Raw genomic sequence first — 22,900 nt, forward strand, 5'->3', positions numbered from 1 at the left:
CAATGTTATTTTTACGTTTACAAAATCTGCTGCACCTACATTTTTTAACTCCCTAACGTTGCAAGACAGCTGCGTTGGGTTAATGGATTAAAAATAGCTGCCTGCGTTACGCGCAGGAACCACGTGTGACTTCTCGGCCATCGCTCACCAGAGGAGACCCACAGAACCACAGGAACTTTACAGCTGTGAGCAATCGGCCGCTGGTGGTTGCATGCGCGGGGGGGAGGGGGGGAGCGATGGCCAATGCATGTAATTCGATTCAGTTTTGCGCCCGTAGCACTGAGTTGTTGTTTTTTTTGGAATCTGCGCATTTCAAAAATCAGCAGCAAGAAAAAGCCTCGGAGAAAACGCTGGCGCGGCCAATTTAAGCCTCCGAGACCCCGCATGCCGTAGCGATTTCTCTTTACCATGGGCACAGTGGGACCAGTCGGCAGAGCTCACAGATTCCAATGAATGCTTGGCCACAGTAAGGCTATTTGGCAAATTTCTACAGTGCAGCAGTTTTGCATGAGTGGAAGTTATTTTTGTTTACCATGGGGGCCGCGGGTTGGGAATCTGGCCAGGTGTGGCTTACAACCAAGAAGGGCTTGAGTTAAAATCTTAGTCGTGGTTCCACTCGACCCATCCGTCCTTCAGGTTGGACTAAATATGTGCCACTTTTCTGGGAAGCCTGTAGTGGTTGTCGAGAACAATTTCCTTCAATCATTACCAAGCGGTTTAATTGTATACATCGTGACAGCAATGGCTCAATGCTCCAGCAGGGTCGAAGGAGATGGCGATGGCTTGTGGAGGTCTTCCTGGTTGAAAATTATGGCACTGAGATTTTACCTTTTTAGAGGACTGGTTTGCTCCTGTATACTGAATTTTCACCATGCCTGTGAATGCCTGTGTCTGTTAAGGCTATACCACCATCGTGTTTTTGCATTGTTTGTTGTTGTAACGTTCTTACCCCGTGCCCCTACTGAACATCTGTGAAAATAGCTTTATAGCTCATCGGATTCCTCCTACAGTACAAATACATTTTCTGATTCTGATTGTCTTTGTTCTGGCAGCGACACAGGGTGGACCTCATCCCACTGACGAAGGTCGTGTACGACTGGAAGGGGGTCAGCTACGACTACTTTGTGTATGGCACTGAGAAGAAGGTGTACGCACCAAACTACCCTGCCAAGTGCTCCTGTTGTGCCATCCTTTAATTCACACGGTAGCCAAGTGGCCATCGCGTATAGTTTGTTATCCTTCGTTTAACACGTTCACTTTCGCGACCAATATCCATAATAGAGATTGTTTTGGGTTAGATCGCGTAAATGTATAAATGGGTCGTTAAAACCCGCCACCACCCGACACAGCCAACTAGTAAGGGTTGTCACGTAAACAGAACGTGCCAATTCGTCACTAGTACAGCACACCGGTGTGTTGGAGAGCCAATTGTAAATGTTGTGGCTTGGCCACGTTCTGTTTACGTGACAACCCTTACTAGTTGGCTGTGTCGGGTGGTGGTGGGTTTTAACGACACATTTATATATTTACACGACCTAACCCAAACACAAACCTCTATTTTGTTGTCCTTCCCCCGTGCACCTTCTGAATCATAATCACTTGGAGAGGGATGGGAAGTCGTTACGTGTCTACTGAATATAAAGGAACTGGTGGAAAGGTGGTAAATGCACCATTATATATGTGAAAAATATCCACCTTTACTAGCATCGATTTACAATAATATAGAGCAAGTAAATACAAACTTACTGGAATGTCTTGCATATCTAATATAAATTTCACATGGTATCACTAACTACACTGCCCTCTAAATTTTGTTGATGTTTGGTAAAAGTTTCCTGATCACATTTTATTCTGTTAACCTACTTAGACTGGTTGTGAAGGAAGTCGTCGATCACATGTTAATGTGAACTTCCAAAGGAGTTACTCTAAAATTCCAGGGGCAGGGCTTGAGGTGTCTTGTTCTGCAAAAAGTTCACCACTGAATTTAACAAATCCTCCCATGAGCTGGATGACCCACTTCTAAAACTGTATAACTGACCTATTAATAGAGGGTTTTTTTGGGTTAGATCGCGTAAATATAAATGTGTTGTTAAACCCGCCACCACCCGACACAGCCAATTCGTACGGTTTGTTACATAAACAAAACATGGCAATGAGTTACTCGTTCAGCACACCGGTATTTTGGAGAGTAAACTCACAACATTTACAATTCCAGTACGACGTTTGGCCGGTAATTGCAACTAGCATCATCAGGCGACAGCCATAATTGTGGACAAATCCTGTTTCGGTCTTAAGTAGGAGGGGATAAATGTGGTGTCAACACTTGGTGACGAAGAATCACAGCCTCTCAGCAGCAGTAGCTGGTGCTGTCAGGCAGCCTGTACTTATAGTGTATCCGTGTCGCCCAATAGTGCGGGTTTAGTTTTGCATCCTTTCATCGATTGGATGCGCTTCTGCGGCCGTCTGGAACACTTCCTTCCAATATTAGGAAACCACTGGAGCTCTGCACTGTAAATTTAAATTGAAAACTAATTTCTTTAGAACTGCTTTCTGTGTTTAGTTCGTTGTCCTTCCCCCCCGCACCTCCGATTAGCACGGTTGGCTACATATGGTGCAAAAGAAGTTCAACATACATACATAAAATAGATTCTCATGCTCACTATACGTGTATGGAATTGTGTGCTTTTCGGTTGACTTTTGTCAATCGTTATGCTCCGTGATCGATCACAACCACTAGAGGTGCTACAATGCAATGTAACGTAAACATAATATGTTATTGAATTCATCATACCAAAAGGATGGGAATGATACGTTACACCCATTGTACAATAATGTTAACTTACGAATGATGACCGAATACAGTTATCTCATAAGCATATAAAGATGAATTATCATCACTCATCGTGTGTAATTCACAACAGGTTCTGCACCCAAGGCAGATGCATCTGAGGTTGTGAAGTTGATTTTGTAGAAATACATGACAAAATATCAGCCTAGGCCGACACCTAGAAGCTGCTAATTTAGGCACACTTCAACATTTTTCACCACATTTCCACACCATCTAAACCGGTGTCTCAGGAGATATGCCCCCTTGCATTTTGTTGCCAGAGGTGGTCTTGCGCAATTATTCTGCCACTTGCGGAGGGACCCATCACCCCACTGTGTGTGTTCGGTGTATGCTGCTGAATTCTCTGTTGGTTGCTCTCAATGTTGACGCTGTGGGGTGAACTTGCCAACGCCAAAGTACAACTGGCAAGTGGCAGCCAGTTCAACCTGCTGTGTCGTGTTCTCTGATAGTAAAGTTTTTCAGGCCACGCGTTTTCACGCAAGCGCTCATTTTTTTTAGTATGGTACAGACTGGAGGGTATTGGCGGTGTGAGCAATGGCCCTCATCACGGCCAGCCTTGCATCGCGAGGCACGCGTCTGTTTTAACCTCTCTGGTTTGTAAAAGCGCTTTCAATTTCGCAAGGTCGTCTTTGACCTCAAAAACCACAGTCGCGTCCTGTAAGTGGGACGCGGTCATATTCAGCCGCCCCATGGAATGAAAATATTTGTTATACCTGACCATAAATTTCATACATATTTTTTATACTACGGAGGTTTTCACGGTTGTGCTGTGTTGCTGTCGGATGTGTATTTGGGTTGTACCTTGTGTTTTTAAGCATGTCTGACATCTCTCTCCATGTGCAAGGGAGCTTATTCCAGAATTCGGTTCCAGCAGATGGAGTAAAACATTGAACATTTGGCCATGAAACTCAGAGTACAAACCAAAAACACTTTGGACAGCTATTGACCATCATAATCTGAATTGTTAACCCAGGAAAGCCTCACTACAAGGTTCATTCGGGTCTTGGATTTATTTGTTCGACCAATTCCTCATATTTGTTTTAAATGAATGGAAGACTTAGATGCACCTTGTGGAGATCTTAGAATATACTCAAACTCTGCAAGTTAACATTGGAAGAGTCAGTTGTGTATTCTAATAATGCCAATGATTTACCCAGCAAGGTGTCCTTGAGTCTGAAAACTTTTTTTTCAGGAGGGTCCTGCACTTGGATGTTTGTCATTGCCATTTATACGCGTTTTTTTTTATAAGTGGAAGGAATCCTGAGTATTCTGCAACACTCAAGAGATGCGCGCAATTATCCATTGGTGTATCGCTGTCTTCCGTCCACCTTGCAGCCTCGAATTATCAGAAAATAGAGTTTGCTCATGGAGTCAACAATTGAAGGCCAGATATGACATTTATGCCTTTTTTTACCTGGAACGTGTGATAGCTTTTTTAGCTTCACCCATGAAGCCATTGCTATTGTGTAACACGTGTAATCTCAACACGGTGTTAAACTGTATACAACCAAATCTCTGTGTGTTATGACTTGACTTGTGATGATCTGATATTTGTCACACAGGTGTCAACGTGCCTAAGGATTTTTTAGTGCATAGTGATCAGTTAATTCGTCTCGGCTATGAGATATACAAGGTTTGAAATAATACAGTACAATGGCAAATATCCGCCCGGAACAATTGCAACATTTGTGCTCTGTGTAACTGACATGTTATCGATGTTCACCAATAATGTGATCTTCATCTCAAACATAAAATGCAGTAAAGCAATTTCCCCACGGTTAAAGCTGTTTGTTTCGTGAGTTTGTCAAGTAACCCATTTGTGCATGGTGTAACTGTAACATTCTGTACACGGTCACATATCCGTCTATACCTCAGTCCACAGCGAGACTGATATGCGACGCATTGGCGTAGCAATAAGAGATATTGTACATACGTGTACAGTTAGGCCACTTAACTGCGGTTGGAGTACAGTTTCTCAGAAGATCAAGGCGACATGCATGCGGTTGACAGTTCATGCAGTGTTGTATCATGCCTGGGATCTCGATTTAAAGCTTTCGTGACTGCAGGGATTCATCTTCTTGGTTTTTTCGGTAAAGTCACGTAGAATGGAAATAATAAAATAATAAAAATAAAACATACTAAAATAATAACGTAGAATGGAAATAATAAAAATAAAACATAATAAAATAATTCTATTTTAGTATGTTTTATTTTTCTTATTTTATTATTTCCATTCTACGTGACTTCACCGAAAGAACCAAGAAGATGCCTGGGATCGTTTTCATCGTCAGGAGCCAATGCGCTGTAATATCGTTTTATTGGGACTCAGATGACGTTCATCAAATACAATTTACGCTAGTGGAACTGAGATCCATATGTTTTTAATCTTCAAGACTCCACTTTTAAATTCAGCTCCATTTCACTTTATCTTGGTATATTAAAATTGCAGTTCATTGTAATACTAGCTTGACTGTTGGCAATAATGCAATTTAGGTTTAAAATGTAAACACAATGAATATATTACCTGTGCATACTATTAACGGATTATAAATTCAGGTTTCCTCTGCACCTCCGACTAACATGGTTGGCTACGTACGGTGCGAAAAAAAGTTCAACGTACAAAGCGCACGAAGACCGCTGCCTGACGAGTAGCGCGTCCAATAACGCCCCAAGTCCGGCCGCATATTGGTGAATTCAACCCGCATAGAGCGAAGTGTGAGTAGAAATATGTTTGGCGTATATACACATTCGCACAAACCGAACCCGTATAAAGTGAGGGAAACCTGTAGTTTTTTTTTACTTGGCCATTATTTTGTGTTAAAATAACGTTGGTAAAATGGTATAAGCCAAGATTTTGAGTTTGAATGTTTATGGAACGATACTTTATCCAGTACATTATTTTATATACTTGGATGTGGCTATTTATACATCTCTAGTGACGTAAATGGAGTCACTATGGTGTTTAGCGCCAGCTACTATCACAAGAGTGTACGTCTTGAGCCTATCTCTGGCACCAGAGTGGGTATGGCATGGAAGCGGGACCTAGGGGGCATGGTTCTGGTGAGGTCTGAGAGAGGGCATGTAAGGACGTGACAGTCTGGGTGAACCCGAGTGGGCATGTAACCGGGACAGGGCAGCGAGAGGGCCCAAAAGGGGGCTCAAGGGACACGTGATGCTTAGTCGAGAACCTTCTGGTAAGAGCCAGAAGGGGGCGTGGCCGAAGGCGGAGCGATGCCACGCCCGGGAGCATAAAAGGGAAGTCCCGAGAGCGATCGCGGCTGTCTGTTGGAATGGAACCCGTCGGTGGCTACGTCTCTTCGATCCTCGGTCTTTGGTCTTTACACTCGGCATCGTGGGTCAGGCAGTATGTTACTGACCGACCCGGTTATGTAGTTACCCCGTTGTGGTTTAGTTACCCCGTTGTGGTTTAGTTAACCAAGTGTTACGTTTATGCAGTCACTCTGTTGGGGCGTTTTAATAAACGTGTGGCCTTTAAGTTCTAGTGTGTGTCTCCGTGAAATACACTACACATCAATAAGTGCCGAATAAATACAATGGACCATTTTTATTTTAGAATCTTATGAACGTAGACTTTTTGGTAAAGCACTTTGACGTAGATGTTTCTGCATTTCAAGAGCAGCAATGTTCAATAAGCTCGTGATTCTGCAGAGCTTACAATTCCACGCAGGAGCGATCTAGATCGTCATATCGCAACACAATTAACCAGACACCTTAATTAAATCAAATTTTCTGCAAAAAAATAGTTTTTTTATGCAATACATTTTTGGGTTGAATAGCATAAGTAAAATGTGTGTTATATAAAGTCTGCGTGTTAAAGTTAAGCTCGATTGATATTTTTTGTTTGAAAATCTTGGAGATTAACATTAAGGTATATGTTTTACGATATAAAACGTTCGATTTAAAGCTTTCGTGACTGCAGGGATTCATCTTCTTGGTTCTTTCGGTAAAGTCACGTAGAAGGGAAATAATAAAATAATAATAATAAAAATAATAAAAGAATATTTTTTATTATGTAATATTTTTTATTATTTTATTATCTTGGTTCTTTCGGTAAAGTCACGTAGAAGGGAAATAATAAAATAATAAAAAATATTACATAATAAAAAATATTATTTTATTATGTTTTATTATTATTTTATTATTTCCCTTCTACGTGACTTTACCGCAAGAACCAAGATAATAAAATAATAAAAAATATTACATAATAAAAAATATTATTTTATTATGTTTTATTATTATTTTATTATTTCCCTTCTACGTGACTTTACCGCAAGAACCAAGAAGATATAAAACGTGTTGAAAACTAAATCGTCCAAGATCCTGGTGCGCTTGGATATATTTCATTCATAAAACACCTTATATATTAAAACAATATCTCATGCAATATTTTATAATGAGTGCTCGATCTCAGCTCAAGCATAACTTGGTCTCGTTATTGTGCGAATGCCTCGCATTACCGAAGGTGCACAATGATGTTTAGTGACCGCAGGAGTTACTTTCCTCCATCGGAACCAGGAGCCACATTTTGTCGAGTCCAGGCAAACAAAAAGCAGCGGAGAGCTTCTACTGAGCGACCAAATTGTTTGTGGCCAGTCACCAAAGCTCTAAAACTGTCGGGAGTTGATGATTTCTGTTCTTGTTAAAATGTAACCTTTTGTATAGTTGAATAAATTGTGTCATAAAACATAATTTTAGTATTGTTTTTATGACTTCAATGTTTTGTGCTCTTTCTCACAGAGCCTTGCATTCGTTACGGCTTCAATTTGATATTCAAAACATGTTTATGTTATTTATTATAGATTTAACCTACTGCATTTACATATAATGACATGTGATTTGTAGATGTAATCGGGACTAGCATAAAACACTTTTTGTACGCATGTTGAACTTCGTTTGCACCGTACGTAGCCAACCGTGCTATTCGGAGGTGCGGGGGACTGACAACAAACAACGCAAAAAGCAGTTCTAAATAAATGACTTTTCAATCTATATTTTAGAGTGCATGGCTCCAGTGACTTCCTAACATCGGAAGGAAGAGCGTTCCGGACTGCCACCGAAGCGCGCATCTGAAAGCGCGCGATGCGGTGAACGTCTTTGTTCGATGGCTTGCCAAACAATTGACCTTTGGTGCGATATTGTTGACCGACTGATTGTTGGAAAAGACCTTGAAAGTCGAGTTGTCGATTACTAACAATGCTTGATCTGGAATCAGGGAGGAAGTGATATTCGGTGGACTTGAAAGCAGTGCCCATGATGGACTCTTTATCTTGGTCTTATAAGTGCACGGTCAATATGAGTACCTGTGAGTTGCTGCTGCTGTGTGTAATGTTTAGCAATGGACTTGCTATCCCTGAGGTCATCAGCTCCCACAACGTGGCAGTTGATATAATGGGCATGCTTCCTAAATCGCCCACCACTGTCCACCCAGCAGTACAAATGGGTCCACCACAGTTAGTCGTCAGGCCTGGTAAGGTGGTGTAAAGCAAGGCCGTAGCCATGGAGTCAACATTGGGGGAGACCAAATCTTCCAGGGGGTCTGGGGGTCCCCCCCCCCCCAGAAAAACATTTAAATTTGAAAACGAATTTCCTGGCTAAAATATAAAAAAATTAATCTAACACATATAATGGACTTTTTGGTTATTTTTTACAATAATGTCTAATAGTGTATAGTATTACATTGCTCTGTTTTTTTATTGTTTCATTGTATGTAATGGCAGAGATTAGGGATTAATGACGTACAACCATAACCACAATCATATAAACAGAAATCTATTTTATAGCATTTAATCTATTTTTATATTTTTTATAGCATTTTATAGCATTTTATTTTATAGCAATATATTGGGGGGGACATTTTGAGCATCCCCCCCCATATATATTATGATTATTATAATGACGGCCTTGATGTAAAGTGTGGGGGCTTTCCACATCTTCCAAGACCTCGAGCCAGCGTGGAAGAGTAGGCCAAAACACCCTCGAGAGGGACGCTCGACCTCCATGTAGTCGAGTCCCACCAGCATTGGTGCGATTGAGAAAATGTAGGGCTACGACTTTACATTTTTACTTTTAAATAATTAACATTTATTTGTAAGGTGACTTCTACTCATGTCTCAAGGCGCCGTTGCTCAATAAAAGCATCTACTTCTGTTTCACGTTGCAACACCAAATAAAATAATGTTTGTCTACCACCATATTGGCCAACGATACAAATATGAACTGTCAGTACTTTGGAAAAGACAAGGAAACTGGTAAAGCTAAATCTAGCTTCAAATCTAGAACTACATTTATTTGTTTAATATACCTGACATCTGATGAGGCCAAGAAGGTCAGAACCGCTCCAGTGTGTGTGTGTATTCAAACTCATGAAATATTTCAAAGGACGTTACTGGAAAAGTATGCTCAAAACTGAAAAGTGTCAACCGAGTGGCTTAAACGAAGTTTATTGCAAAGGGAACCTGAAGAAAGAATTTGGTCTGTGCTTACAATAATGTTTTATCCCGTTTTGTGTGAACAGAAAGATTATTTTGAATGATGGGGCATGGAAATTCTGTGTAAGATTGTACCATGTTCCCCAAGGTACAGAATCAATTCGTGCCCAGGTGTTTTGAAGACAACTAGGAAAACAGTTGACTTGCATAACCCCAAAAGTGCGTGCATTCACATTTTTAGTATAATCACATTTAAAATGAGGTTTAGAAAAATCCGATCGCACAAACTTAATATTCGGTAAATTTCGTCATCGTCTCGGTCACAGATTGAGTTTTGTGTCTAAATAAAAGAAAGCTTAATGGCTGTATGTATACCAATTATGGGTGACCATTTAATATCCCAATAACAGAACACTCTTACTGTCCCCCGCATGAATTGTGTCTACTGTCTATTGTATATATTAATTGCAAAATGCTTTGGCAGCACCCTCCATGGGCAAAAGGCGTATTTTTTGCGTCTCCCCTCCGGCAAGGGAAGCAGACACTGGATAAACATTTAACCACGCCAAAGTATGTGCTTGCACAGGCATGCCACATGCTCCCAGCACACTCGCAGCCCCAACAGAAAGCAAACTGTTCGAAGGGTTCATTTTATATGAGCCATGGTATGTTGCACCAGGCTACAAAATTGTAACTTACGAAAGTCACAAAAAATATATATATTTTTTTCTACTTTTAATTCCCCCGTGACCATTTGTTCGCAGTTGTGGCGATGCATGCGGCGCTTAAATTTGGCAATTTCTACAGGCGCGTGAGCACAAACGGTTCCAAAGTGTCACCATTTGGATTGTGCAATACATACAAGGATGATTTTAAATGTGGGGTTTTCTTTCTGTTGATGTGATTGTTTCTTGTTTCATTGATTCGTTGAGTTGAAGCGATCATTACACATCAATAACTGTGAAAAGTAAGCAAAACTTTCATAATGAAACAACTAAGAAGACTTTTGATTTAAAGCTCGTGACTACAGGGATTAATATTCTCGATTATTTCGGTAAAGTCACGTAGAAGGGAAATAATAAAATAATAAAAATATAAAACAATAGAATTCTCACGACGTTTCGACTGCAACACAAGCAATCATCATCAGGTGTGGATTTCACACCTGATGATGGATTTCACACTTGATGATGATTGCTTGTGTTGCAGTCGAAACGTCGTGAGAATTTAATTGTTTTATATTTTTATTATTTTATTATTTTCCTTCTACGTGACTTTACCGAAAGAACCAAGAATATAACAAAGACGACGTTGTGTACACGTGGGTTACGTGATCCTTTCCCACATGCGTCTGTCCTAGGAAATATTTTATCGGCCACGTCGAGAAATTCGTCATCGTGGAGGTTGCCCCCTGCACCACCAAGCTATCCGTAGGCCGCGATGAGACCATGGGGCTCGGATAGCGGCTCTGCCTGGGACTGGGAGGGCACGCCTCGGTCGGCAGGGCCAGCACACCGAGTCGAGACCTTTTAGCGCTGGTTTGTATGTATGTGGGTGTATAAAAAAAAGATAGCAAAATATTGCAGAAAAAGCACCGTACACCAACACTGTGTGCAAAAAAAAATGTCCCAGTGGGATGCAAGTCAAACAACAAATAAATAAAAAATACATACATACAAAGACAAAGATCCTACGGGGGATCTTTGTCTTTGTATGTATGTATATTATTTCTTGTTTGACTTGCATCCCACTGGGATTTTTGCACACAGTATTGGTGTACGGTGATTTTTCTGCAATATTTTGCTGTCTTTTTTTGGATTTTCTGTTTGCACATAGTCACTATAAGATGTATTCTTGTTCATGTTTTTGTTTTTTGTTTGTTGCGTTTGCACCCGATTAAAGAGCCGAATGGCTCACAGGGCTACACCTAATAAATTAACTTGAACTTGATATTGACCTTAATTTGTACCGAACGTAGCCGACCGTGCTAATCGAAGGTTTGTATCTCCCAAGTTTAAGGTAACCCTTTGTACAACTTAGCCGATTTCCAACGGGGTACCTCCTTAAAAGCAAGGCAACTCATTACTAAAGTTTCAATTACATGAAAACAAACATTTTAAGCCAGTGTTATTGACGAATGTGAGTTTTATTGTCATTGTGCTTGAATGAAGCAAGTTATTGTGCCTATTTTTGATGGATGAATGCAAAGACGGACAGAGCTAAGTTGGGAAGTATTAAGTTGCTCTGACCCATTGCTATATGGCCACGATTCTCAAGAGCTTTTAACAGCCCCATAGTTAATACGTGTTAAAACACCTGCAGGTTTGTGTTTTTGTGCACAGTCTACAAGTCAGAAAGTTTTAATTCCTGCGTGTACAAATGAGTTGAAAGGAAAAATAAACAGCCATTATTAATTAATACGTTACATTATTTTTGAAACTGGTATGCCAGACCAGTTTGTGCCCAGGTACCTAAATTTTTGTGTGGACGAGGAGGTTATTGAAGTGCCTACAGAAGTAGTTCTTGTGACTTTTTTTTCTACTGGGGGCCAATTCATATTTCTGAATGATAATTAAAGTTTTTTTTATGTCCCGTATGATGATTCGTACAATTGTAATGCAATTCAGAGAAATATTTTTTTTCTTTTGCAAAAAATATGATTGATTTCAGATGTGGGTTGGGTTACGTTCGGCAAATGTTTTCTTAGTTAAAGGATGCTATTGTCTTCAATAGATCGTGGCAATAATTGAGTTAATCTCTTTGGGAACACAGTATAAATGGTCATAAATATGCATGCCTGATCGTTCAAAATAATCTAGTTGCTTAATAGGAAATTAACACAAGAGCAAATATTGTGTCATACGTCTCCCTTTTTTAGGATTGCTTACAAAAACACAAAGTTAACTGTTTAATGAGGACCTCCTTTGCATTCCTTTAACTAAATATCATTTTGTGCCAAAGTACACATTACAGTACCGAGGCTGGATATTGAATCTGATATTGCACACGTAGAAATATGCAAGTTCTTTCCATGCTGGCGCTAGTGAATTGATTTCTTCAGCGAGTGAACATCACTTGTTTAATAATATTGAAATGTTGCACCGCAGTCAGATAATGTTTGTAAATCGTATGCAAATGCCTCATGATAATAACACATATCGTATGCTTTTGGCTGTGTTGGCTGCTCAATTGTGTCGACCTATCGAACAGCAGAAGAGTAACAATGCAAATTCGCATTTTATTTCAGGATGTGTGCATGCAGTATATTTTTACATTGAACAATGCTGCATTATTTTCATGTCTAATTGTAAAGCGTGGTCGCTCGCAGTGTTCTTCAGCCGCCAGGGAGCTGAAAACCATGAGAATTGGCGCGTTAAACGCTTTGTGTGCGTGATAGTTTAATTAATTTGGCTGGGTCAGGTGGTGGTGGTGGGCTTTACAAAGTGTAATTTGGCCGGATCATTACTTTGTCTATCCCAAAACATCGACCATGAATTTATTGTACCCCTTATATCATTGGACCATCAAGTGGAGTTCATGCCAATATATGATGAGCAAAGACACATGCCTGTTTAAAAAAAAGGAGTGGGAGTGTGTAATGATATTGGGATGATTATTATTACTACTGCACAATGGTGGTATAGTACTTTTTTTAAATCGCGGGTGCGGAGTTGAAGCTTTTTCTTGTTTTGTTACTGTGCTGCTAAAGCACATGCTGAAGAATGGTTTACACAGGTGTAAATGTAACCCAATAACTTTTCAAATGCTTATTTTAGTGTAAGTCAAATAGGGATGAAGACATAAACAAATCCACGACAGTTTGTTTTGAAATATTACAATTTAGTATGGAAATATTTTTACAAGGGGAAAAACTCTGTTGATTAATGACATCGAGTAGAATTACTAGGACAAAGACTCGGGTTTTAGTAGGGGTGTAAACCATGCATCAATTCATCAGTCAATATCGATCCTTGAGCTATAAATACATGCATTGAATCATGTGTGCAAGCATTTACGTGTGTTTTTAAATCCTTTGTATTAAGTTCACTTGCTTGCTTGCTTGCGCGCTTACGACCGTGCAAATCTTTCGGTCGTTTTTTAATCCACTTCCCGTGATCCAATCGAGCTGACATTTTGCACACAGACTCGTTGTGCGTGACAATTTATTTTCGTGAAAAAAAAATCCTAAATTTTCCACTTTTTAGGAAAAAAAAAATTCATATTTAATTTAAAATACCAATGTGATAAATATGAAACTCTTACTCAAGAAAAACAGAAATGAATAATAAAATAAAACCGATGCCACGCATATAAAGGATTTATAGTGAAAAACTTTGTTTTTACGGGTTAATTTTTTATTATCCGTGTATATGTCGTTTGTATAATGGGTTCCTGAGAGCCCATATCACTAGAGCACGCTACGTTAACCACGGCGTTCAATGACCCGACATTTAACGCCGTGGACCATTGGGGTCGGTTGGGCAGGGCCATGATAAGTGGTCTACGGAACTGTTGCGACTTCCATGGCTTAGAATACCCGAGTTTTTACCTCTTTTTACTTTCACTGGTCCACGGTTCCATCACATTTGGGGAACCTCTGCCCTGCATAGAGTATATTGTGACAGTTCATTCGATATATATTGTATGTTGCAGTGTTTCTTCTCTAATTTTCACTTTCGCCGATAAGACGTCGTCATACTCTTAGTTATTTCGGTAAAGTCACGTAGGTAAAAAATGAAATTAAAATTTATACAAATAAAATAATAAAATCACGACGTTTCGGAGAAAACACAAGTCTCCGTCATCAGGTGAGACCGTCACAGCCAGATTTGCTGCATCAAGTGAGGCAGGGATTCAAGATGCAAGCTCTTAAATACAAGTTAAGGGGGAGGAGAGGGGGGGGGAGGAGGGGCTTATCAGAATGTGGTAGCCAATGAATGGAACGTATCGGGAGGGGGGTGGGCGGGGCTAAAAGAGGGCACGAGGTGCTCGTGGGCGTCGTCGACGTGGACGTGTCGTCAGTGTGAGGGCCGCCACATCCGCTGACGAGGCAGTGTGTTCGCTGTTTGTTGTCGAAGGCCCCACGCCAGGGGCCACACTAAAGGCCACCGGGGGCCGCCAGTGTGGGCCTTGCGATGAAGAACGCTGCATGTTGTGACGCTTCATTGAATTGCAAACCGGGGGGGGAAGATGTTAGTGCGGTAATGTTAGTGTACTTGACTGTGACTGATACCAGCAATCTCCTAAGCACTTTAGCGCCCATCAATCATCTATAATTTGCACAACCCCCAGAAGCACGTTCGCTCCTTTGCGTATTTGATGCAATTGAAAATACACCCCATGTCGCTCTCTTACGCCGATGAGATGGCAAGCAAGTGTCTGAATTTTGATGGACATCTCTTTATTGGTCTCGGTGGAAACGCGGCCGAAGTTGCGTTAAGTCGAATGAGGGAATGGTGCGAACACGGCCATCGCACTCCGCCTCTGAGATGCAACAAAATGCACACTTGTGAGTGGATAAAAGGAAGAAAATAAACCCAAAAAAACCCCACCACTATTTGGTAAGAGAGAAAAAAAAGATTTGTGGGTAACAAAATCAGACACATTTGGAATGTGAAAAGCACGTTCTTGGCGACTTGTGTAAAGTGTAGCACTTCAAAGCCCCAAGGCCTCAGGCTCGTTGTTGGACTTCATTATGAATAAATGCTCCTCGTGCTTTTGAGTTTAGGCATCCAAACACAAACTCTGACCCTCATTTGAATTGAGTGGAAACAATTACAGATTGGCCACTTCTTTAAATAGTTCAAGGCTTGGCTTAGACTTATAGCTGGAAGCAAATTTAAAAGCTGTGCTTACTGGTTAGGCACGGAATTTAAGTGCTGATGATTTAAGAGAGAGCTAAAATTAGCATTGTGCCTGGGATTAGGATATGCCTGGTTAATGTGTATTTCTAAAAGATTGGCTTAGACATGAGGTTAGGCTTATACTTTGGACTTGACTGTAAACTAATAGACTTAATAGTATAGTGATAAATTAGGTTAAGCACTCAGGAGGGGTTTGACTAGTGCAGAGCTTAAATCCTGTGTCAATCCACTACTACTTGAAGGTCCTCCCACACCTTAGTGGGGCTTGTTTGACCATACTTCACCACACTGGTCAGTGTAGGTTGGTAACAGTAATGGTGTTGGGTAGGACCAGTTCAAAATAGTCGCCACTGATTTTAATTGTGGCTTGGAATTGAACTCAGGTCGGTGGGTTCATATCGCAGTGCGTGAAACACTCTGCCACATTCAACGAGTAATGGGTGTAAATCTAAGGTTCGCCTTAGTAAGAGAGCTTTTGGACTTTTGTCATAGTAATGGGGCAGCCTATACCACATACTTGTTAATTTGGCTGGATTCATTTCATATGCCGTGTCTTTATTTCCTCATAAAATCGTCACCGAGTCCCAAGACTATTTTAAGGATGATCCCCCATTGGGGATATTTGGCCAATTTCATAATATGTGCCAGAAACCCTACACATGTGACGAAGGAATTACACTCAAATCTCCACACAGATATATTTAAGAATCCATTGCAGCACTGTCATCGCCTGGCCAGCTCACAGCCCAAGCCGACAACACTAGCAGGCTGTGCCTCATCCAAGCCCTAACCAGACTGAACTACGCTTAGCTTCCGAGGTCTAATGAGCTATGGTGCATTCAGGCTTATTTGGTCATTTGGTATTTATACTTATCGCTGATTTACAAGCATCATGTTGAATTATGCAGGACTGGTTAGTGAACTGGGTTAGTGAACCTGGTCATTGGGATAGGCTCAGTTTACCACGGAATCCTTACTGGCCAAGTGTGCCACCAAACGAGTTTCATGAGAGGAACGGCCACCCTCAGAGCGAGTCGTGATGTCACGGGCTGTTTCAAGAGCACATGGCAACGTGCTCTGTGTGTACTCAACAAGCTCACCGGCCGTTTAAGCACTTTTATAAACCACCAGTTCCTGAAGAACTGCATTGTGGGACATCTTGTCTTAAGTCACCATCAAAACATTGATGGTGACTTAAGACAAGATGTCACCATAATGAAACCAGACTACAGTTGTCGCCGTCTCACTACTGCAAGAGGCAGTAGTGAGACGGCGACAACTGTAGTCTGGTTTCATTATGATCAACACTCGTCAGTACAGTCCAGGCAGCAATGCTCACTGCTGCCAAGTCTGCCCCTGGGAACGTCGTGTGTAGAGGCCCCATTTCTACACTGCGTAAATGGCGAGAAACATCAACCTGTTGTGATGGGTTCTATCTTTATTTACAGATGTAAAATTGATGTCACGGGTTCAACGCAGAATCAAGTTGAGTGGCCATTAATGCCCCTCAACCCTCCCGCTTCGCCCGAGTTTAAAACGAGGGTTTTTCCTTGCAACGGGCCAACCTGCAGTTCCTTTCCAATGGAAAGATTGTTTGTAATGAATTGTAAAGTCTGCCAGTGGCTTAAAATGCAACGTTTAAACGAGCGTGTGCAGGATTTGCATCATCGAATGCATCGCGAGCACATGCCACCTGCCGAGCAGCAGTATTCTCGAACGGGGTGAAGCAATCGAGTGCGGTGGAGTTGCGAAAGTGTGTCGTGAACAAGGAGATGCAAGTCTCTTATCTTAACGCAATCTATATATATCTAGCGCCATAACCAGAGGCGCTTTACAGAGAATTAAGGACCGTAACAAATTGCGTGTGATGAGGTTGTAGTGGTGTTAACTACTCGCTGTTCGCAAACTGTGAGAGCAGATCGTAAACAAGGTTTTCTAGCTCAATCAAACTGTCAGGGTCAAATGGGGTGAGGTAGGATCCAAACTCCAGATTGGGAACGACCAATCAGAGGGTCCCACAAGGTGGCCGGGGATTGGACAACCCGGCCACGAACAGGTATAAAAGCCAGAGCGCTGAGAGCTCTGGAGGAGTTCTGCTACACGAAGACCCAAGTCGGCCGAAGACGTCTAGGACCCTGGACCAAGCCCTCCAGCCCTTGTCAGGGCTAGGGCTTAGTGTCACCAGTGGTCGGGGAGAGATCCCCTAGGTCCAGCCAGAGGACGCTGGGAGAGCAGGGAGATTAGATAGCCTGCAAGGTCCGGAGGCTGTACCTTCTGAGGGTAACGGGTAAGGGGACCATATACCCCTTAGTGTGATAGGGACTGTGTATTAAGATAATAAACAGTGTGTGCCATAAAGAAGTTTAGAAGTCCGTCCTTACAACACTACAAGGTGAATAGAATAGACAGGGGAGGAAGCAACGGGAGCGAATCTGATGATGATGCGTGAATTCCGTGACAGCGAAATTGATGAGAGTAAAATGATGAATGGATTTAATGGATGGGGAATGAGTGATAGCCATATAATGGGAATACAAAGAGGGAACAGTTTGGGTCCCGCCCACGGCTAACATCAGTGTACGAGTGATGACCAATGTGGTGAAGTATGGTCAAGCCATCCTCATGACCGAGGTGGCGTGAAGGGAGGCCTTTATGCGGAAATCCATTGACAGAGGATCTGTAAACTAACGTAATGTGTCTTCTTGGTTCTTTCGGTAAAGTCACGTAGAAGGGAAATAATAAAATAATAAAAATAAAACATAATAAAATAATTATCTTCCAACCCAGCTTATATATATGCTCCAAGTACGTGTGCTGTTTCATTTAGACGCTGTCGTCTCGACAGACCTGTTTTTCACCTGAGGACGGCTGCTTGCGTTGTGGCCGAAACGTCGTGAGAATTGTTTTATTATGTTTTATTTTTTATTATTTTATTACTTCCCTTCTACGTGACTTTACCGAAAGAACCAAGAAGATGAATCCCTGCAGTCACGAAAGCTTTAAATCGAGACGTTTATTATGTTTTATTTTTGTAATTTTATTATTTCCCTTCTACGTGACTTTACCGAAAGAACCAAGAAGATGAATACCTGTAGTCACGAAAGCTTTAAATCGAAATTTAACGTAATGTGGTTAGATCGAGGTTGTGGCATGGAGTGACGGATGAGGCAGCAGTTGCTAAAATTGTTATTTGAGTTGCAGAGTCATGCATATCAGGGCTAAAAAGATGCCTTTAGGTAATGACCCGTGTCGTATGCATGGGAGATGCACACTCGCAGCTCGTTGTTGTTCCACTGCTGGATGAAGGCCGCCCCATGCAGTGCGGGGTTGTGGGGAGTTGTTTTTGTTTTGTTTACCATGCTCGAACCACGCCGGTCAATGTGGGTTCGTGAAGACGGGCAGCATGGAAGTCAGTGGAAGCACAACATTGACACTTCAACAATATGTTTCTGCACGTGCCATCTGCTTGCAGTTTCTCAGCCTATAGCACCTGTTGTGCACGGTGGGGTCAACCATGCCAAGTACTTTTCACGCTCAACCACGGCTTAGCTTCGGAGGCGAATTCCGTGTGATTTGATCTTAGGCACGACAAGCATCCTGCTGCCCCCCCCTCCCCCCATTATATTCTCAGTTAATGATATTGTTTGTGCTTTCCCCCCTTTAATAAGAAAGAAAAATAACAGTTTCGTGCGTGTTGTGGTAGGTGCCAATGAGTGCTGCGTGTGGTTCGAATTACTTTGCGTTATATAACGTCCGAGACACACTCTGTGCTGGTGGTTTTCCTGTAAACAGGGAGGGGAGAGTGGCGCTATTAACGAATACATGTGTAATGACGACTTGACACGCTTGTGTTGAGATGGTTGAGATGGTTTCATCTTCTTGGTTCTTTCGGTAAAGTCACGTAGAAGGGAAGTTATTACTTCCCTTCCACGTGACTGTACCGAAAGAACCAAGACGATGAATCCCTACAGTCACGAAAGCTTTAAATCGAAATTTGAGATGGTTTCTTTATTGTAGAGAGACACGTTCACTCGAACAAGCACCCCACTGCAACGGCCCCGAGTCTCCTGCGTATCTAACGAACCATCTCGTTGACTCTGGACGCTCGCTCCGCCGGCAGACTCTACCATCCTCTTACGTCACCTGGCCATACTCCTATTCTCGATCATTCCTGTAGCCACCAGTCCCTTCGTATTGCAAGCTGACACCCCTGTCATTACCTCCAGTAGCCACCAGTCCATTCGCACCGCAGGCTAACTCCCCTGTCGTTACCTCCCATGGCCACTAGTCCATTCGCACAGTAGGCTGACTCCCCTGTCATTACCTCCCGTGGCTACTAGTCCATTCACACTGCAGGATGACTCCCCTATCATTACCTCCTGTGGCCACCAGTCCATTCGCACCGCAGGCTGACTCCCTTGTCATTACCTCCCATGGACACCAGTCCATTCACACCGCTGGCTGACTCCCTTGTCATTACCTCCCGTGGCCACCAGTCCATTCGCACTGCAGGCTGACTCCTCTGTCATTACCTCCCGTGGCCACCAGTCCATTCGCACCGCAGGCTGACTCCCTTGTCATTACCTCCCGTGGCCACCAGTCCATTCGCACCGCAGGCTGACTCCCTTGTCATTACCTCCCATGGACACCAGTCCATTCACACCGCTGGCTGACTCCCTTGTCATTACCTCCCGTGGCCACCAGTCCATTCGCACTGCAGGCTGACTCCTCTGTCATTACCTCCCGTGGCCACCAGTCCATTCGCACCGCAGGCTGACTCCCTTGTCATTACCTCCCATGGACACCAGTCCATTCACACCGCTGGCTGACTCCCTTGTCATTACCTCCCGTGGCCACCAGTCCATTCGCACCGCAGGCTGACTCCCCTGTCATTACCTCCCGTGGCCACCAGTCCATTCGCACTGCAGGCTGACTCCTCTGTCATTACCTCCTGTGGGCACCAGTCCATTCGCACCGCAGGCTGACTCCCTTGTCATTACCTCCCGTGGCCACCAGTCCATTCGCACTGCAGGCTGACTCCCCTGTCATTACCTCCCGTGGCCACCAGTCCATTCGCACTGCAGGCTGACTCCTCTGTCATTACCTCACGTGGCCACCAGTCCATTCGCACTGCAGGCTGACTCCTCTGTCATTACCTCCCGTGGCCACCAGTCCATTCGCACCACAGGCTGACTGCTCTGTCATTACCTCCCGTGGCCACCAGTCTATTCGCACCACAGGCTGACTCCTCTGTCATTATCTCCCGTGGCCTTTAGTCCAGTCACACCGCAGGTTGACTCTACTGTCATTACACATGGACGAATGTACAAACATTCAGGGCCCTTCCTCAATCTTAATTCTCATGCCAGATGGGATGCTAAATGACTGGACATCTTAGAAAAAAGAGCTTCATAGCTCATCGGATTCCTCCAGTCTAAATTAAGATTCAGATTCTGAGTCACAACAAACACCTGCTCAGGCTGGAGTGGTTGTTCTTGTTAACATTTAAAAATATGAGGGGGTACGTCCATGTCGGGCAAATAGATGGGTATCACGGACAAAATAAGGCTCTGGGATGATGGCCATCGTTTTGAGGTGTTGTCTTTGTGGTTAAAGAGAACACTCATTGTAAGCAATGCATGTATGTGTGTGTGTGAACTTATTTCACACATTACGTAGCCAACCGTTGGAGGTGCAGTTGAATTCCAAACTTAATTGGTTCCGGACTGTTAAGTGAATTACAGCCAGGTGATTCGGCAAGAGAGCGAGTGGCTCAGAAACGGAAGGGGGATTGGTTGAAGTAGGGGGGTTGGGGTCCGGAGAACCGGTTCCGACATCGTGATGATCACATTGAACGTTATCCAGTCATCATTTCCCACAATACAGTTCATGGACGGAACAGATCCTCTTATCCGCGCTAATATATTATGTGCATAAACAAGGGTGATTCGGGATGAATTTTGCCGTGGCTTTCTGATCACTCCTCGTGTCCACGCTTTCGTGTGGAGTAATCGGAACACGTGAGATGCTTGCACGAGACCACCCCTGTTGCCGTTATATTTGTCAGTTGAAGTCTACACTAAAACAGGAATAATGTCGGGAGAACTTGCTGGAAACTGTCCAGGGAGCTCAAGCACGCATGCTGGGTTGCAGTTAGTGGCTGTGTGACCAATTTAGGTGACTCTCATTATCATCATCATCGTCGTCGTCATCATTGTCATCAGCGTCAATGCTCGTCCTGCTTTTAGGACAAATTGGCACTTCCAGGTGACTCGACTTATCCACTGGTAATGCGAGTAGATAACAGGAAGATCCATTATGGATTTGGGAGCGTGGATCACAGGAATAGTGGGACATATTAGGACAGATAAATGTTTCCTACATTTAAATAGGGCCATAATGCATAGACTTCCATTGGACATGGGTTTATCTGTTTGAATGTCTTTTGTAATTCTAAAATAACACGATTTCCCTTGGGGATTTGTATCACGTTTCGTTAAGTGCCTTTGTCTTAGTGACACACAAATTTTACTTCAATCAACCATCCGCGATCTTTATTTTAACTGCGACTAAAGCACACGCCACAGTTGTGGCTCTGTAAGATGTCACACTCACCTCCAAGGTTTGCCTTGGTGGGACAATACTGGCAGTTGGCCACTTCTAGACCCAGGGGTCAATCAAAGCCAACACGCTCGAGCCATACAATTGCACAATTGCAATCATTCATTTGGGCTCGCTGGCCAGTAGTGCCGCTACCCTTGTGACGTCTGAAGCTCAGGAAAACATTTTTTTTAGCACATCGCTGACCAGTGATTTCTGTTGGTCAAAAGCAGTGGTGTGTTTCAGAACGTGTGATATTATCGTGGACTTTTTTTTTGCAAATATCAGTAGAAATCATCATCTTGGTTCTTTCGGTAAACTATTATTTCCATTCTACGTGACTTTACCGAAAGAACCAAGAAGATGAATCCCTGCAGTCACGAAAGCTTTAAATCTAAATAGAAAGCATGTACATTGTTTTTAATCTCTCAATGTTCGAAACAAGACACTCTCTACAATAGCAGTTTTTCGGGTAAGATTGCGTAAATATAAATGTGTCGTTAAACCCGCCATCACCCGACACATCTATTTAGTAAAGGTTTGTCACTTAAACAAAACATGCCAATTAGTTCCTCGTTCAGCACACCGGTATGTTGGAGAGTAAACCCACAACAACATGCAATTCGAGTGTGGCGTTTGGCCGGTAATTGCAACCAGCCTCATCAGGCGACAGCCAGAACTGTGGACACATCGTCCTGTTTCGGTCTGAAGTAGAGCGGCTAAATGTGATGTCATTTGTGAGCTAATCAGGTGCGAAGGCCAGAGGGCCAGGGGGTTAACGAATGCATTATAAATTACAATCGATATCCGTTACCGGTTGGGTTATTATATGGATATTGGTCGCAAAAGCCTGCGTGGAAACGTATCTATGCTGGTTGAGGTTGATCACACGAATTTGTGAAGCTGGCAAACCCGCTGGGCGAGCGAGGCGGTCAGCAGATGGCAGCACAGCGGGGTAGATTGAATTGCATGTGTGTGCGTCTATTCGTTTGTGTGCAAACGTTCTCTGATCGCCCCACCTGCATCCGACATGCCAACCATTCGTTCGTGGAATTGGCTAAACATCACAATGTAGCAGGGCCCTCCTGACAAAGGGTCTAAACAATGGGCAGTGTTTGAAATACTGTACTTGCAATCCA

The 22,900-nt window shown here is 42.8% G+C and overlaps 1 protein-coding gene across 3 annotated transcripts in view; it reads left to right on the forward strand.

The window, feature by feature from the left end:
* SSUH2 (ssu-2 homolog) overlaps positions 1-4,840 on the forward strand; it is a 46,813-nt gene extending 41,973 nt beyond the window's left edge. For all 3 annotated transcript variants that reach the window (XM_078872365.1, XM_078872367.1, XM_078872368.1), the window contains one exon: positions 1,053-4,840. In XM_078872365.1, the coding sequence (XP_078728491.1) occupies positions 1,053-1,196 (144 nt within the window). In that variant the 3' untranslated portion in view covers positions 1,197-4,840. The remainder of the gene's footprint in view (positions 1-1,052) is intronic.
* The last annotated feature ends 18,060 nt before the right edge of the window (positions 4,841-22,900 follow it).

The sequence above is a fragment of the Lampetra fluviatilis genome, chromosome 34, assembly GCF_964198595.1.
Source record: "Lampetra fluviatilis chromosome 34, kcLamFluv1.1, whole genome shotgun sequence".
Classification (NCBI taxonomy): domain Eukaryota; kingdom Metazoa; phylum Chordata; class Hyperoartia; order Petromyzontiformes; family Petromyzontidae; genus Lampetra; species Lampetra fluviatilis.